The sequence below is a fragment of the Contarinia nasturtii genome, unplaced genomic scaffold (genome assembly GCF_009176525.2).
Source record: "Contarinia nasturtii isolate CC-2019 unplaced genomic scaffold, AAFC_CNas_1.1 Cnas_scaffold_745, whole genome shotgun sequence".
Taxonomy (NCBI): Eukaryota; Metazoa; Arthropoda; class Insecta; order Diptera; family Cecidomyiidae; genus Contarinia; species Contarinia nasturtii.
Genome location: NW_022198093.1, coordinates 801,751 through 818,745, shown reverse-complemented (window position 1 = coordinate 818,745; position 16,995 = coordinate 801,751). Strand labels below are relative to the sequence as shown.

At 36.4% G+C, this 16,995-nt stretch overlaps 1 protein-coding gene across 2 annotated transcripts; it reads right to left on the bottom strand.

Moving 5' to 3' along the window:
- Positions 1–159: 159 nt before the first annotated feature.
- Positions 160–15,763, bottom strand: LOC116341546 (protein bark beetle). 2 transcript variants are annotated; one of them, XM_031768677.1, is made up of 15 exons: positions 15,574–15,763; positions 11,588–12,212; positions 10,522–10,700; positions 5,519–10,440; positions 3,911–5,224; positions 3,621–3,832; positions 3,307–3,538; positions 3,061–3,184; positions 2,868–2,993; positions 2,535–2,558; positions 2,326–2,423; positions 2,138–2,249; positions 1,750–2,008; positions 1,463–1,684; positions 160–1,339 (listed from the first exon to the last, which is right to left on the bottom strand). In XM_031768677.1, the coding sequence occupies exons 2-15, from the start codon at positions 11,996–11,998 to the stop codon at positions 386–388; spliced, it is 9,189 nt and encodes a 3,062-aa protein (XP_031624537.1). In that variant the 5' UTR covers positions 11,999–12,212; positions 15,574–15,763; the 3' UTR covers positions 160–385. The 2 variants fall into 2 exon arrangements, with proteins under 2 accessions (XP_031624537.1, XP_031624538.1); XM_031768678.1 differs by lacking the exon at positions 2,535–2,558.
- Between the last annotated feature and the right edge of the window lie 1,232 nt (positions 15,764–16,995).

Genomic DNA, 16,995 nt, shown 5'->3' with positions numbered 1-16,995 from the left:
TTCATATATTTATTTTTCGTTTTTATTCCTTTTTTACATAAGTATATTTGGATAATGTAACAAAAAAAATTGTCAATTTCTATCAAAAATAAACTATATTATGTTCGTTTTGAAAATATAAAAATTTGAAATATATATACATTTTTGAATAAAGTTTCAACTGAAAATATAGCATTCTATCTCATTCGTTCGATTTTTGTTTAATTTATCCGTTCGCTTATCAATATCATAAAATAATTCGCTTTGTCTTTATCTGACTCTAAAACACTAAATTCGTTTCGATTCGATGAAATGCGTTTAAGTAAATGTTAGACGGATATTGATGAGTGTATGATTCGAGTTATCTGTTTAGCTTATCAACGATTCTAATGCTTAGAATTAAATTTTACATAGCAGTCTCCATTGGTTGGCTGTAGCTTTTATTATCACTTTTCATTTTTTGATCGAGTGTGGCGGCAGTTTCGTCAAAATTCGCTTCGAGCAGTGCCTCTGATTTGGATCTGAGATTGATGATTGGTTTATCATAAACAGATGACGATTGGTATACAGCTTTGGGTCGTCGATTCGATGTCGAAATGTGTGCGACATTTTTGGAATCACGTGCATTTTTCATCGCTGTATAATATGAATTTGGTCGACGGGTGTCATGATCAATCATGCGAATGCTCGGCTGTGCATAATCATTTGGTTTTTTCCCATCTGATTTCGATTGTGTCTCATGTTTCGGTGAATGTGATGCGCTGCTCTTTTTTTCTTGTGAAAATGATTGAAATGAATTTGGTGGTTGATCGTGTGATGCTAAGAAACTGCTATGTCCCGAATTTAAGTGTTCATATTCGGGTAGTTGGTGTTTAAGTTCGCTTAAAAATGATAAATTATCATTGTTTCGTGGTTGCATTGGCAATGTGCTCGATTTTCCGTAGTAATCGGAAACCGAATCATCCATATCGGTGTGGTGTACGATGGGTGTGTCGTCATTTATATTTGTACCGTATGAATTATTGCGCGTGGTAAACGTTGAATTATCACGGAAACCTTCATTTCGGTATGATAATTCGAAATTTTGACCGTATGGATCGTACGACGGTGCATTCGTCAATTTTGGATCATATGTTGAATCCTTCTTTGTTGTTGTACTATCCGAATTGGTGGGACTATATTTGTTCTTTTGTGTAACATATCTTTGTTGCATATTTTGATTATCGTATCCGCCCAAACTTGGATTTGAACTTATGACACTCTTGTCCATTGAATCAATCGATCCCTTTGACATCATCTTCTTCAAATCCGGCGTTGTTATTATTGATTTCGTCAAAGTATCGGTCGATCTTGTCATGCTCTATCAAATCAAACCAATTAAAATGAAAATTAGAAATAATAAAACAACAAAAGCATTAATAAAACCGAAAAATTAAATAACAAAAACAAACTAAATAAATAATTCATAAAAACATAAGCCTACATAGTTTCGACGACGCAATGAACCTTGCGGATCGATTGCATTTAGACTGCGTAAACTTTGGCGAATACTATTACGACGTTCCAAACGCTGCATGTGCCGATGATGTGATTTTGAGCACCAACAAAATAAACACAAAAACAATAAAAGAATGGCCAAAATTAAAGCACTAATCATAACAACGGCAGCGATGTCTGTTTGCCAAGACAATGGCGAGAGCGTAACCTGAAAAAAAAAATGTATGAAAATGTAAAAATCGTCTTTTTGTATCAAAGTAAAGTGACTCTTACCCTCGGATCAATTTCACAAACGAAACCACGCTTATTGTCGCAGTCATCGATTTCAATGCTTCGATAAATAAAACTGGTGCATTGTTCCAAATGATTTAAATCTTGAATCCATATCTTTTCAGGGTATCGCAAGTGCGTCATTTGCCTTTGTAAGTATAACCATAAAATATCGTTTGATCCACGAATGAATGGCATTGTTGCGTTATCCGATCGACAGAATTCACGCGCCTCGAAAAAGGTCATTGGCGCACCAACATAGCTAAAGAGTTGAAAGAGGGCCAAGAGTTTATTATTAATTCCGGCGATAATTGAATCTTTATTAACGGGCAAAATTGTATGCGGGGAGTATGAATTTAACGCTGTGTGTTAAATAAATGGCCATACATACATGTAACATGTGTCCAAAATCAGCGACCATCCCGGCGGACATTTCTCATCCAAAATGGTTTTATTGTTCAATTGATATGGCATATAATTCACCTCGAGCAAAAGAGGATCGTCTGAAGAATGTAAGAATGATTTGTAATCTTTAAGCAAAAGACCTTCGATTTAGAGCATGTTAAATACTATTCTCACCTGATTTATCCCGAATTCGGCCACTTACAGCCAACGTATCATTGTAACTCCAATAATTATGCGCCGCATCAATTCTTGTTTTCCACAAATCCACCGTACTGTAAAATGTTTCAAATACATCAATTTCATTACATTTAATATTAAACGTGATATTAGTGTGTGCCAACTTTAATTTAATTTTGTGGTTAAAATGTTTGGCGAATATTTACCTGTTCCAAAACTGGAATTCAAATCTATAGTTTGATATAGCATTCGATATAACCAGCACCGAACAAAGAAAATAAAATACAAAGAGAAATAGAAGAGGAAAATTACATTTTTTCAAAGCTAATTAAAATCATTTCAAATCTTTCGAGAGAAAATCATTTTATATCTAATTTTGAGATGCGGAATGAAAGATGGGGTTGGGATTTTGTACTTTAAACTGTAGAAAGTAGAATAGTTTTTTTTAATCTAATAACTACATCGAAGTATTATTATTTGAACATGCAATGTTTTCTTTTTTTTTTGTTCAAACCAGAGAATAAGAAATAGTATCTTACATTGATCGATTGACCGTGATCATTTCGTAGTCATTGTCTGGATTGTAAAAGATATTATCCACATATTGTTGACCTGCTGTGCCCGCAACGATTGTGGCTCGACCATGCCAATCGGTTGCAACATTACTGTAAAAACAACGAAATGAATGTAAATCTTTGTATTTTGTGGATGAATTTAATGTATTGTACTTACTCATAGAAACCATTGTGAGTAGTGGTCTGATAAATGGGCAATCGAACTTTGTCAAATCCAGAAATTTCAATGATTCGTCCACCGCGATTACTATGCACATAGTTGTAGCTAAAATTCGACACAACTTGTCACGTAAAAAAAAAAACAATTAAAATATATGTGCAATATCTAATCAAATCAAATTAAATTTCTACATAAAATTAATTTGGAATAAAGCTACGCAATCAATAAGATTGATATAAATACCTTGTCGAAGTGCAATGACATCAGCGTATCCCGCTTTATTTTGTGAGAAATAATTTTTGAATATTGTGACCTCTTGATAGGGCGATGATTGTCTGCCTTCCATTAATAAACTCGGTCGATTATTATTATCAACGAATAAACTGTGATGAATGTAGGCGCGCAATGATGTTGCCGAACCTCGTGAGTCGGCATTTATCATGATTCCACCTTGATTCCCCTTCATCAAATTGTTCTAATGAAAAATCGAAAATTACAACAACAATTATTGCATCATGTACATTCGTACTATTTGTGATATGAATTTCGAAACTAACTTGAAAATGGAATGTTTGCATATTTTGTACGTCTAATTTGATGGCAGCTTCACAAGTCGAAAAATTTCCATATAGTTTTCGACAATTATTGATGAAGCGATTATTTTCAAGTGTTAATAATGGTGATATTTCACCGGCTGTTACATAGGTTAATGCACCTCCAACGGCACCCGATATTTCTGACAGCGATATATTATGTTGCGCATCACGATCTATAAATTAACATATATGTTAGCATTACATTTGGTTTTGGCCCTTAAAAATATATTATTACACAATATATGACTTACTAAAACCAATGGCAGATGCGGGCAGTGTAACAACTTCAGCAAAGAAACCATGTGTAGATGGAGCTCCGCTCGCAACCAATCGAACACTTAAAATTGGCCCATTTGTACGGAACAAACGTTTTTCATTATTGCTATCAGCTTCGATTGTATCAATATGCGTTGCCGTCAGATTGTACAAGTCACCATCGAATAAATGTATTGAATCACGTCTTCCATACAATTTCGAATGATTGAATAGATTCGATTGCAACAAACGGAATCCGATTGGTTTAACGCGATAAGCGCTATTGAATATTTTGACACAATTAACTGGATCGTTGTCGTATTTGTAGTACAAAATAACACGCTCTTCGATGACAATTTCTTTGCTATTGTCACAAATATCGATAAGTGAAAATAGGTGATAGGGTAATTCTAAAGATTTAAGCGGTGCAAAGCTCGATTCATCACTTTCACGACCTTCCCCAGTCAACGAAACGGCATTTATTCCATGACCCAAAACATTGTTTATTTTCAATAATTTCAAGTGCATCGTATCACTGGGCGACACCAAATTCACACCATGATGAGCACCATTCGTTATTGTAATGGAATTTATGATTGGCGCTTTAAAAATCGTTTGAATTGAAGCGGATTTTTCACCATGCAGCATACCAGCCGAATCGATGTCAATGAATTCGAGGAAACTCTCGCCTTTTCGGATTGTGGTGTGCGTATGAATGTCGTGAATACGATGTTCATATGTACTATGCTCGAAATCTGAATGTGCAAAACGAATGCCACCCCAATATTTGCGACCATCTGCATTTCCATTGCAACTGACAAACACAAATTTATCGTGCCATTTACATTCGTGTCGATGACCATACAGTTGTCCATTCAATCGTTCAACGCATCGACTGAACTTTGGTTCGTCACCTTTGCACTCGAGCGGCTGAACCCATGACCAAATTCGTGTTAATGAATTTGTATGATATTCCAAGCGTTGATCATGATTGAAATATACATCCAAATAGTTGAAACCCAACTCACGGCACACAACTTGTGCATTTCGTTCGGTGAAGCGTCGATCACAAATTGGAACCCATTGTAATGTTGTGTGATTGAAATATTCTAAAAAGCCTTCGGTAATTGGCAACACATCGTTGTGCTCATTCGAACAATTTCCGTTTTTACACAACCGAATCGAATCCAAGTCGTTACGATTGTCGTCCATTTGTGGTTCAGCTTTGAATTGATGATCTTGCGATTCAGAGGGCTGTTGACTTCTCATTTTAATTCGACCATCTGGATAACCACGTGCAATTAATGTGCCTGCAGAAAAGAATACAAAGAAAAGTTAAAAACAAATTAACCGGCTTTCTCTTTTGTGTTCACGGTTTTGTTTTCGTTTTGAACCGTGGGCGTGTGTATTGTTTCAAACTTATGCAAAGAATTAAACTCTTTGTTAGTTAAAAGTGCTTTGCATTGAAATAAATCTCATTCACTAAGAATGATTGATCGGCTTAATTGTTAAAACACGAAAGTTCAAAGCGATTTCATTTTTCTATTCAAGTGAATTATGATTTTGACAAGTGAGAGAGCAATCTAAAAAGCATAAAAACTTACCCAAAACCAGGATGCCAACATTTTCGGCAAATTCGAATTCAGCACCGGCATGAATGGTCATCGTAACACCTGGCATCACTGTAATATCCGAATTAACAACATATGGAACACCGCGTCGATACAATGTCAAATCTTTGAATATTCTTCCGCCCAAATGATCAATATCGATTTGTTTTCGTTCGACAATCGACGGCGATAGACTGCCATCAAAATTATTTTCCACCAAATACGGTCGAAACAGTACCTCTGCATGATTATTCCAATCATCAAAATCAAAGATTTTCGATAAAATGTAATTAACATCGGTGGAGCCCCACCAATTTTCGGTCGCATCCAAGAAATTATGTAAACGTGCCGAACGAACGCCTGCCAGCAAATCGTATTGCAATTTATTGTCGGTCAATAAATTTCGATAGATGCGCACTTTTTGAATGCCATTAAAGCAAATCACACACGTTGGATTTCGATCAGCAATCCATCGATTGTATTTAAAACCAGCCACTACCGAAGGTTGAAGATTTCGTTGTCGTGTTTCACCATCAAATCGATTATTTGCAATCTTATTGTATGCAAAAATGGCAAACACTTCACCAAGAATTTCGCTCAACGAATCGGCACGGAATTGAATCACATACCGTGCATTATTGTTGCTAACAATATTACCATCAATGCGTAATTTCTTCTCCATGCCACGAAATCCGATTAGACCACTTAAGCATTCATTTTCACGGAACGTATTTCCCGTTATATTAGCAACGGCAAAATGACCAGCAATTTGAATGCCAAAATTTTTATTTCGTATCCATGTGTCGTTGCCCAAATAAATTGAATGCGTAAAATTTTCATTGTATTGCCAAACATACGGTAAACTAATATCAAATCCACCATTTAAATTATCTTCGAATGTTGTTCCTTGGATCACATAATGGAAGAGATTATTTGATGAACGTAAATCTTTTGAATACTGTCGAATACCGCGTCCATTGCTGATCACCAGCGAATTATTCAAATGAATTGTTATTTCGGAAATGTTACTGACATGAACATCCCAAAATGGTGACAGCACAAAAATTGCCTCTTCTCTATTGTGACTGATTTCACAGTGTGTGAGTTTTATTGATTCGTTTGCTTTGCGCATAAAATGTTCGGCTCGATCACCTAAATACCGATTATAATAGGTGGCCATGATACCTTTTTGATTTCGTTGAATTTTTGTCGATGTAACATACAACGTTGGTACCGGTCCGCATACAATGCGATTGTAAATGTTTTGCACCGGTGCTGTTATACTTGATATAACCAAAACAACACCGCCAAACGCATTCGTTCCACTGCTGTAGCGTAGCATAACACCATAACTGCTGCTTGTCACCGGAAATACGGTTAAATCACGTTTCATTTCATAGACATTTGAATTGTTGCTTGGCGTTTGCGAATCGTATATCCAAATATTTTCGGTTGATCCATTTTGAATGGGATTGAGCAATTGAAAACCAATCACATAGCCCGGCGCACATCGAATATTAATTGTACGTTCAATTGACGGTTGACCGTCATTTACGCGTGCGGTAAGCAGATATTTCTTTGTCCAAATGTCCACATTTATGTCACTCAAATCATCTCGTGGCAACACATACGGATGATAATCCGAATCGTGAATGTTGAAATCGGGTGCCATTTGAAACCAGCCAGCCAATTCACGTTGTTCAATTGCCGAAATAACCGGTGTGTGAATTATTCCCGGACCATAATTATCTTTGATAACGGAACCTTGAACACGCAATCCAAGTTGCTTCAAACTGATGCCACTGCCTCGATTCGTTGAAAATTCAGAGTTTTTCACATTATTTATTGATGCACCGTAAATGTCCGAATACACAACACCAAGACCATCTTGTAAATTATTGACGATGCGAACATTTTCCAAATTATGTCTAGCAAAATCCATTTGTAGTGCTGGCTTGAATGTATTCGATGCATAATCAAAGAGGCCGGCTTTTTCAATGGTAACATATTGTAAATCGGTTGATTCAGCCAATACACCAAAACGAACACCAGCCCATGCGCCTTCATAACAACGAATGCCAACATCTTGTGCATGCGAACACGAATTCACGAACTCTTTGTTTGCCGCACGCTCTGCTCGACATTTTGTAATATCAATGTCATGTTCAGTGCAACGAACATGCGATAAAATTACATCTTCTGATATGCCAGCATTTGGTAATTCAGAACGCTCCAATTGCCAATCGTCTGGATTCAAAGCGTAGCCCAATTGATGACACACCAATGCAGCATTTATTATATTCCATCCATAGTCACAAACAGTACCCCATTTTCCATTCAAATACACTTGTAATCGTCCTTCCATTTCAGATGTTCCGCCCAACAAACGAATCGGAACATTTGGCTTTTGTTCAACAATAACAACTGCTTCTGTATCCATATCGGTGATATTTGCGTCGGTCGTTTCATTTTCGAATGTAACAACCGGTGTTCGTTTCAATGTAAACATAATGTCATCTGGATTTCGGCCTCTCGCTTCTAATTTGCCTGAAACCATCATACCAACACCGGGTGCAAAATTAAGCGTTACACCTGGACTTAAAGTTAATTTGCCACCCGGTCGAATATTTATATCGCGATCAACTGTATAGGTGCCGGGTTGTAAAATCTCTTGTCCATCGACTTCACCGCCCACCACATCTGAGCCTTCGGTGAAAAATCGCGGCACAAATGTCTGAATTGCCATTATCGTATTCGCACCCGGATTTGAATTGTGCAAAAGATATGGTGAATATTCAATTTTCGCCAAATCGTATCGATCTTTTCGATGGAATAGCCGATGGAAAATTTGCTCTTCGTCTTTGTGACCCAGCCAATTGTATGTTACATTTAGAATTTTACTTTGATCGGACACTTGTGAACCCACTTCGTATCGTGATTCTCTGTTGTTTAGAATATTTCGGAATATTTCAACATTGCTTGACGAAATGACAACCGGTGCAGCGACACGAGATCGTGGCGACAAACGATTCTCACCGAATAAACTATCATCGTCGTCTGAACTCATGAATGGCTCGCTAATTTTATTCATTCGCACAAAGTTCCGTGTAAACAATAAATATTGGATGTCTCTGTCACTGTACGGTGTCAAACCCAATGATGCCACGTAAATTCCTTGATTTTTAAAAAATTGATTATGATGAATTGTCAATCGGACGGGTAATAGTCGAAATTCGTCAAGCTGTTTATTTCTTATGAGTAACGATCCATATTTTCCATATTGAAAATGATTGTATTCAATATTTCCGTCTAAATTTAACGCTGGATTAATGACAATACCGATTTTATTGTCGTTTTCAAATACATTGTGTCCGATTTGTAATTTCAATTTTTCATTGTTATCCGTTGCAAACCAACACGATTGAATATCAATGGAATTCGATGTGCTATCGTTAAATTTATTACCAGTTATGTTGACCCAATGATTGCTGCAATAATTTCCATGCAAAATTCCCGTTTCAAGATTCCGATAGAACGTTGAGTACTCAACAACGGATGTTTGATTGAATTGAATAAACTCTTGACGATCTGTTTCCGATGTATGATTCAACCAAACGGCAATTCCATAGCCGGTATTTGATGTGATTGTACTTTTCGAAATGTTTCGATTGCCACCGTAATAGGTGATGTTGATTCCATCCCCATGATTCATGCTAATTCGGCTTTGTGTTACATTCACATCACCCACACCACTTGTAATATGCACACCGGCAATATGTCCATTATTCATGACAGCACTTTCATGTATGTGCACTTGTGATCTCATATAATCAACAGCAATACCACGACCGCCATTATTCGAAATCACCGATTTCGTAACATTCAAATCGTACGATTTAAATGGTCCGGTTGTTAATTTCAAATAGCCCAATATCTTTGAACGTGCATCAGCGCGAAATCGAATAAATACCTTTTCACGTGTACTTGTTAAACTTTGTGGTCTTGTGAAATTTCGTATGGCCCATGTGGCAAGCAAACGATCGCTAGCCGAAGACCCATCAAAAATGTCAATGTATCCAGTTTCATTGCGTTCAACAACAAAATGTACGAAATTCACCGTTAATAAATACCCGTGCCGTGTGAAAAAGTATTTAAAACATTCTTTCGAAACCGTTGCATATTGTGATTGTTGAATGGACAATGAAATCGGATAGGTTTGACTGGCTGTCGTTGGCAATGTACAAAAATCAAAAATACTATTTCGATCGGTTCGTTCGTCTGAACGTAAATCGTGTCCGGTATATCGAATACCATCATCACCATTGTCCGTAACTTTAACACGATTGAATAGTGCCAATCCATTGCTTGAATTCACAAAAATGCCAATGCCTCGACTCTTTTGTACGGTTACTTCGTTGAAGGTGAACGCAGCATCTGGTCGTGTTATATTAATGCCAGTGTATGCACTGCGATCGACTGTAACGAAATTCATAGATGGCGGCACACCCAATACTTCAATAGCCGCATTTGTCGCGCGACCCATACCCGAGCCAGCTTTTATGATATCCACATATCGCAGTTCAGACATCGACGCTTGTTCGTAATTGGTATTGTCAAGTGCTAAACGTTGTTCGGACGGTGCATTTTCAAAGCGTAAACCACGCCAATGCGATGTTGATGTCTCATGCAATGGCAAACATTGAACACCGATATCATTGTGATAGTCACACACACCCGAACCAATTTGAATTGTATTCCATGCACATTCGGCTAATGCAGTTTCGGTACCCTGACAACTGGGCTCTTCGTACAGCAAACGTGATTCATAGTTCGATAAACGTTCGATCCAATTCCAAAATCGGCCACCTTTGAAACCCATTTGACGACACACCGCCTCGTAATCAGGTATTGTCCAACTGATAAACAGAAAAAAAAACACGATAAAATCATTAATATATTTGTATTGTTCGCACTGATAAATTTCTATTAATACTCACTTTCTGGAGTTTGTGCACACCGAACGCCATTTATTTTCGTAGAAAATTTGAAGTCGCCCAGCCAACGGTGATGGACCATCTACCAAACGAGCACCCAATCTTTTCGGTTCATTTGTTATTGTTTCACTATATCCCGAATCGCTTTGGGTTGTGAATACGACTTTTTCATTGATGTTTCCCTGATTTTTTTTTTCATTTGCAAAAAAACAATAATAAAAATAAGATGATGAATTAATTAAACTAATTTAATTGAATTGAGTGTAATTTTGCGTGAAACATAATTAAAAAACATGATTTATTTCTATCAAATTGTAGTAAAAAGTGCGACTTTTTCGTGCATAAACTACAATTAAAACTGATTGAACTGTTCATTAAATATTTTGCGAGTGTGTTTTGAAGAAGGCAAAAAAAGAGATGTAATTTGTACAAGCACGAAACATCCGAACCACCGAACAATGTTCGTGTGAATGAAGATGCCTAATTTAAGTCAAATCGATTAGCCTTTGTCTTGATTCAATTTAAAAACAACAACAAAAAATACGACCGAAGAAATGTGACCTTTTAACCACGATTTTTTATTATTCACGTATGTATTTCACAAACAATGAAATGATGAAAGAAACTGAACAGAAGAAAAAAACGGCGACTATTTGTTTGTAGCGACCGCAAAGCGCAACAACAGCACATTACTCATCGTCATCATAATTATTACTATTATTATCATATGAATAGACCTTGTCATATACTAAAGTAGTAATGAAAGAAACGAAAGTCAATTATTATTTGCGATTATTCATCTTAATTATGTTAAATAAACGAACGCAATGCTCGCGGCTGCTGTTGTACATTACTTCCTATTGTCGTGCGAAATCAAAAGAGACATCAGATGTGTCTATAGATGGAAGTGGCGCAATGTGAGAAAATCAGATAGAAATAATGTGTAATTTCGAAAGGAATGCGCGAGACAAACGGGAACGAATAATTATTGGCATTTCCTTGATACCAGTGATATCATACCAGGTACACAATAAAGGCGAAAAAAAAAAATGGAGATCGTTGAACTTACCAGTGCAGTTAGAACACCTCGTACATTAATCCCGACCATTGGAGCAACCCGAACCGTAACACCTGGTTCGATGAACAGTTTACCGCTGCGTTCGATTGTCAAATCGGTTTCAAGCGAATATGGGCTTTCCATTTGTCGCAACCATTTTTCGCCGATAATACGGCCGCCCGTTAATTCTGTAAGCGTATTTTTGGCATGCACCTCACTACCATCGTCAATTTCATTCAATACGTTATTATCACAATTCACTATCGCTGGCAGTAGTAATAACAACACTGTCGCTATCACGAACACACTTCGACCTAAATATAAGTGATTCATTGATTTTAGATTAATTGTTTGTCTTTCACACTGTCCATGTTCTTTGAACTGTTTGGTCATCCGTAGACGAAAATTTGGTTTATATTTCATTTTTATTTATATAAATATTTTCACTAAAAATACGCCAAACTTTGTTAATTATTCTTTTGTTTTGTGAGATCACATTATTGCTTCTGTAACACTTCATTTATTTTTTTGGTCATTCGGATGTCAGCAAATTTTTGTGCATATGGTACGTTTGTTTTTCTTTCTTTCGTCTCAATATTATGGTTATCGATGTGATTTTCTCCGTCAACACAAACAACTAAAATTTCAAAAAAAAAAAACACAAAGCAATTTATTGTTAATGCTGAATAAAACGCGTTAAATCAAGATGATGTTTGTATATGACTTTGTAAACACTAAATACTGTAATTTTTTCTCTATACAATGCATTCATAAGCATTTTTCATTTGACTCATAAATATTTTTTTTCTTAACGCCGTGCGCTGTTTTTTCTCGTTTTCTTATGTTTTTCTAATGTGGAATTTCAAGTTAAAATTCTTGTCCACGCTAATTTGTCATCGACCTAATGGATTTTAAGCTTGAATACATAAAAACTTGCTCCAAATGTTGCTTTGAACACAAAATGCTTGCACAAAACTCTGCAGCACCTATTCGAAGAATGAGCAACGAATTGATTTTAATTGATAGAGTCAGAGCACTTGTATTGCACGCACATTCAACCAATTTCAACACAATTATCGCGTCTTTTTCTCCATTCTCTCACTAATGTGCGAACGCAAATAGCACACACAGTAAAGACTAAATATGGGAGCGATACCGATGTATTTGTTATCCAAAATATCAAGTGGAACGATGACGAAAGATAAGACCGAAAAAAAAACAACAAATCAGTGAAACGTTGTACTGTACTATGAAATATATGAATTCCACTTGTTTCTTGTAATTTGTGCTAGGTTTATTTGCTCTTGATCTTCGCAATCATAGCACATTAACTCTTCTATTCTACACGCTAGTCGAACACATAAAAAACAAGTACAACAAAAAAAATATATTGTCATAAATTTGTGTGTATGTCGTTCTCTCTTTATCTTATTGAAACCCATTTCTATGTTCGTTTTTCACGGATTTGCACACATTTCGAAATAAACGCTTGAGATAGTTTCACGTTGACTGATAGGATTCGGTCGGTTTTGTATTCCGTTCTTGTTCATCCGCAACGACGAACAATCACAGCAACAACGACAACGGAATCGTAAATTAATTGAGTCAGTTCAAAATGAGTGAGTCATTCGTTCCACCGATTCAATTACAATTGCATTAAATTAATGTTGTTAATGCACCGGCTGCTTTCATCGATCGGGTGTTCATTATTTTTTTACGCTTTCGCTCGATCTGCAGTTGTAAGTGTTCGCTGTATGCGTCGTTGTCGTTTGATCGGAGCAACAAACGGATGATACGAGACAAAAAAAAGCAATGCCATGAAATACAACTCAAAGAGAAAGAAGGCGAATAATTTGATTTAAATTGACTATTCTCTCTCGGTGTTTTTTTCACCTCTTTCACTATGCACAAATCGGAATAGCGGCGAATAGTCCGTGCTAAAATGCACGATTGTTGCAAATAGAATGAAAATGCCAACCGTGAAAAAATGTTAAATTGTGCGACAGACCGCAACAGCATCAGATGCATTGAATAGGAAGATATACATAATGATGGAGCCGATCTAATCGATTGTGGCTTGAAAATGGTGCAACAGTGCTATTCGAATACATAGATCTATATAGGCACTAGCGACACACAAAAGACAGACCATTAATGTTGTTTTTTTTTCTCTTCTCATAATTGGCTAATATCCGGAATAGAGATATTAGTTTGCCATACACGTAAATGAGACACGCTGTGAGAAACAATCTGTTTGATGAGCTACCAAAAACAATAATCTGCATGAAAATAGCACAGCGCAAAAAAAAAAATGACAAACCGGAGTCTGTCGATTGTTTGCGCATCGCCGCAAACTGTTATGTGTGGTAAACAAAGAACGGGCAAAAAGAACACCAGATAAATGTATATAATCGCTTCACATGCGGAATATATTCAACACATTCGCATTCTCATAAATTGTACATTGTTTAGTGGTTTGACCAGTTGTTGTTTTTGTAACCGTTTTTTTTTCTTCTTCTTCTTCCTATTTTGGTCTTTTATGATATAAAGCGCTAGCTGTGTGCAAAGGTATGCAAGAGCATGGGCGCGCGTGAGCGCGATATGAAACAATATCACAAGAGACAGTGAAAGAGAGTAAAACGTCGATCTTGATGACGGCTTTGGTCATGTTGAATAATAATTTTTACTTCTTCTTTTTCTTTTCTTCCGTTCGAGAGAGCTCACTCTCTGCTGTGCTTCGTTTTGGTTTTTTTTTTCGTTAATTTCTTTTCGGAATTGGCTTTTGGTCTTGGATTTTTAAACTTTCGACAAATAAGAGAAAGAGGAGATAGAGAGAGAGAGAAAGAGAGAGAGAAGCCAAAAGCGAAAAATATGAAAAAGAAGCAACAAACAATCGCACTGCTATTCAAAGAGAGATGATGATGATCAAAGAAAGCAAAAAAATAAATCGTTACTAAATCACAAATTCGATACGTTACAATAATACAGCTTTCCATGGCCGCATGATTTTTCATCATAACCTTCTTTTCTCTCTTTCTATTTTTCATTTTCCATTTAGTCTTTTTTTACATTAGTTTTTAATCGAGTATTGAGAAAAATCGGCATTATGATCGCAGCCTGTTGTACATATGATTGGCTTGTGTTTCATTGAATATGAAAGAAATAAGTCTGTTCCGATTTGCAATTGAATAAGAAACACAATATGAAAACAGAACGGAATGGAAATTTCAACACATCTTCTGTGTGCTTGTGCCGTGTGTATCGAATTCGATGGAAATTAGAGACAGATGAAAGAAGAAAAATTAAAGCTTTCTTCATGGTTTTTCTTGAAAGTCAAAATCACATTAGCTGAGAAAATAGAAGAGTCAGTGTGCGATGAGGCAATTTTCTACTTAAAATTAAACAAATGCATAACGAATTTAGCACAAATAAAATTCACGACAAAACATATGCATATCTTAATCTAAAACAAAATCGAGCGCGCTCGCGCACACACAGTGCAAAACCACTATACAGCAAAAAGTGAAAAAGGTAAAACACGCGAAAAAAATTGGAACATTCACTACATATTGTTTTGTATATCTCGTTGTGCATGTTTTTGTTTGAACACAATGGAAAACCAAAAAAAAAAAAAAAAAAAAATGGGCGAACGATATATGTTCGTTAATCACTTTCTTTATTTATTTTTGTTAATTCGTCGTACGTACTGTGTACATGTACATTCCCATATTTGTCAAATACATTTGACCAATTGTCGTCGGTGTTATTTCATTTGTTTACCAAACTCTTTTGCAACACACAGAACCTAACGTTTTCCCTCTCGCATAATTTTCATTTAAATTCACTTCATTTCATGAGTATATGTAACAATTGGTTTGCACAGCAATAATAAAAACTATTCTTGACACATTTCTCATATAGAAATCACTGAATTAAGAATTGTTCCAATTTTCACTTGTAAAAATCAAGGTGGAAAACTGCATTAAAAAAATCAATACCATTTATTCGCTGGACACAGAACATGCAACATGATTGAAAACGATAAACAATGCAACCAGGGAAACGATTTTCCCTCACCGACTGGAACGCGAGAACGGGAGACGCAACAACAACAACAACGCGTTAAAAATGTATAAATTTATTATTTTCTTAATACAAAAAACACAAGTTTCGTTACAAAAGACGTTTTGTTGACTAAAAGGCGCGGTCGCAGATTTCAAACTGAAACGTTATTTCATCGCTCTGTAAGTCTCTCGCACAGCAGCAGCAGCAACAGCCGTACGTGTGCAGTGCAAGGTAACATACAGAAAATATTCTCGAGACTGTGAACACATATACCAAAGCATTTTCAATAAAAAAAAATACATTTTAACCACACGAAAAACACATTCTCTTCGGTGTATCAACACACACGTTTCTTACGGTTAGCTTTTTTTCGCTTTACACACAAACATAGCGACAACTGTGAGAAGAAAAAAAAAGAAATAGGCAAGAGAATAACAACGAAGAGAAACAAAACCATACATCAACACACGATCATCGTAACCGACACAAATACATCGATGCCGCACAATAACAGTACAACGATTAAGCTACACACCAATACTCATTGTTGTGGTCGCCGTAACTACCTAGCTTTATGCCATAAATGACGAAAATATTCTCGGCTCTCGGTGTGAGTGAACAAAACTGTGAAGCGTTCGATGCGCGAATGAAGTTTTGCCCGTTGCATGCAATAAATGTGGCAGCGCGAATGGAATACCGATTTTTATGCGACGCATCGGCTTAAAATTTACATTACAGCCAAACCGAACCGTTTCGGCAATTCGAAAATTTAAAATTCAACCGATTCCAATTGTGTGCCAAAGCATTATGTTTTTTTTTTATTTCTCTTGCTATTCTCTTCGTGTATACATCACGTGACTGTACACTTGCAACGTCATTCAAATATACATGCACATTCATTACGGATGGCCTAACACTACACACAAATTATGCATGAGAGAATAAAAAAAAATTCAACGAATCGAAACAAAGGGCAATAAAGAAATGAAGTGCATTCTATTAACGATTAAACGTACAAAGAACTTTAAGTTTTCATAACAAATGACCCCTTGATACAAGCTTGATGCGTGCAGGTAGAAGACGCACTTCTGCAGTGTGATTTAGTGGCATTATGCACACCTGTGTTTGAATTGAAATTCCCGCACATTTTTGGGCAAATTCGAAATGTGCGTAGCTCGAATGACATTTACATATTTTGAATCGAGAAAAAAAGTACGCTAAAATCGTGACGAACTTTGACTTCATTCTTTATACGGCTCCAGGCGACGTGGTAGAATAAATGATCTTAAATGCGCATTGAGCATATAAAACCGCCAAGAAGTTTACTAGATGTTGACGACGGCAGCAACGACGAC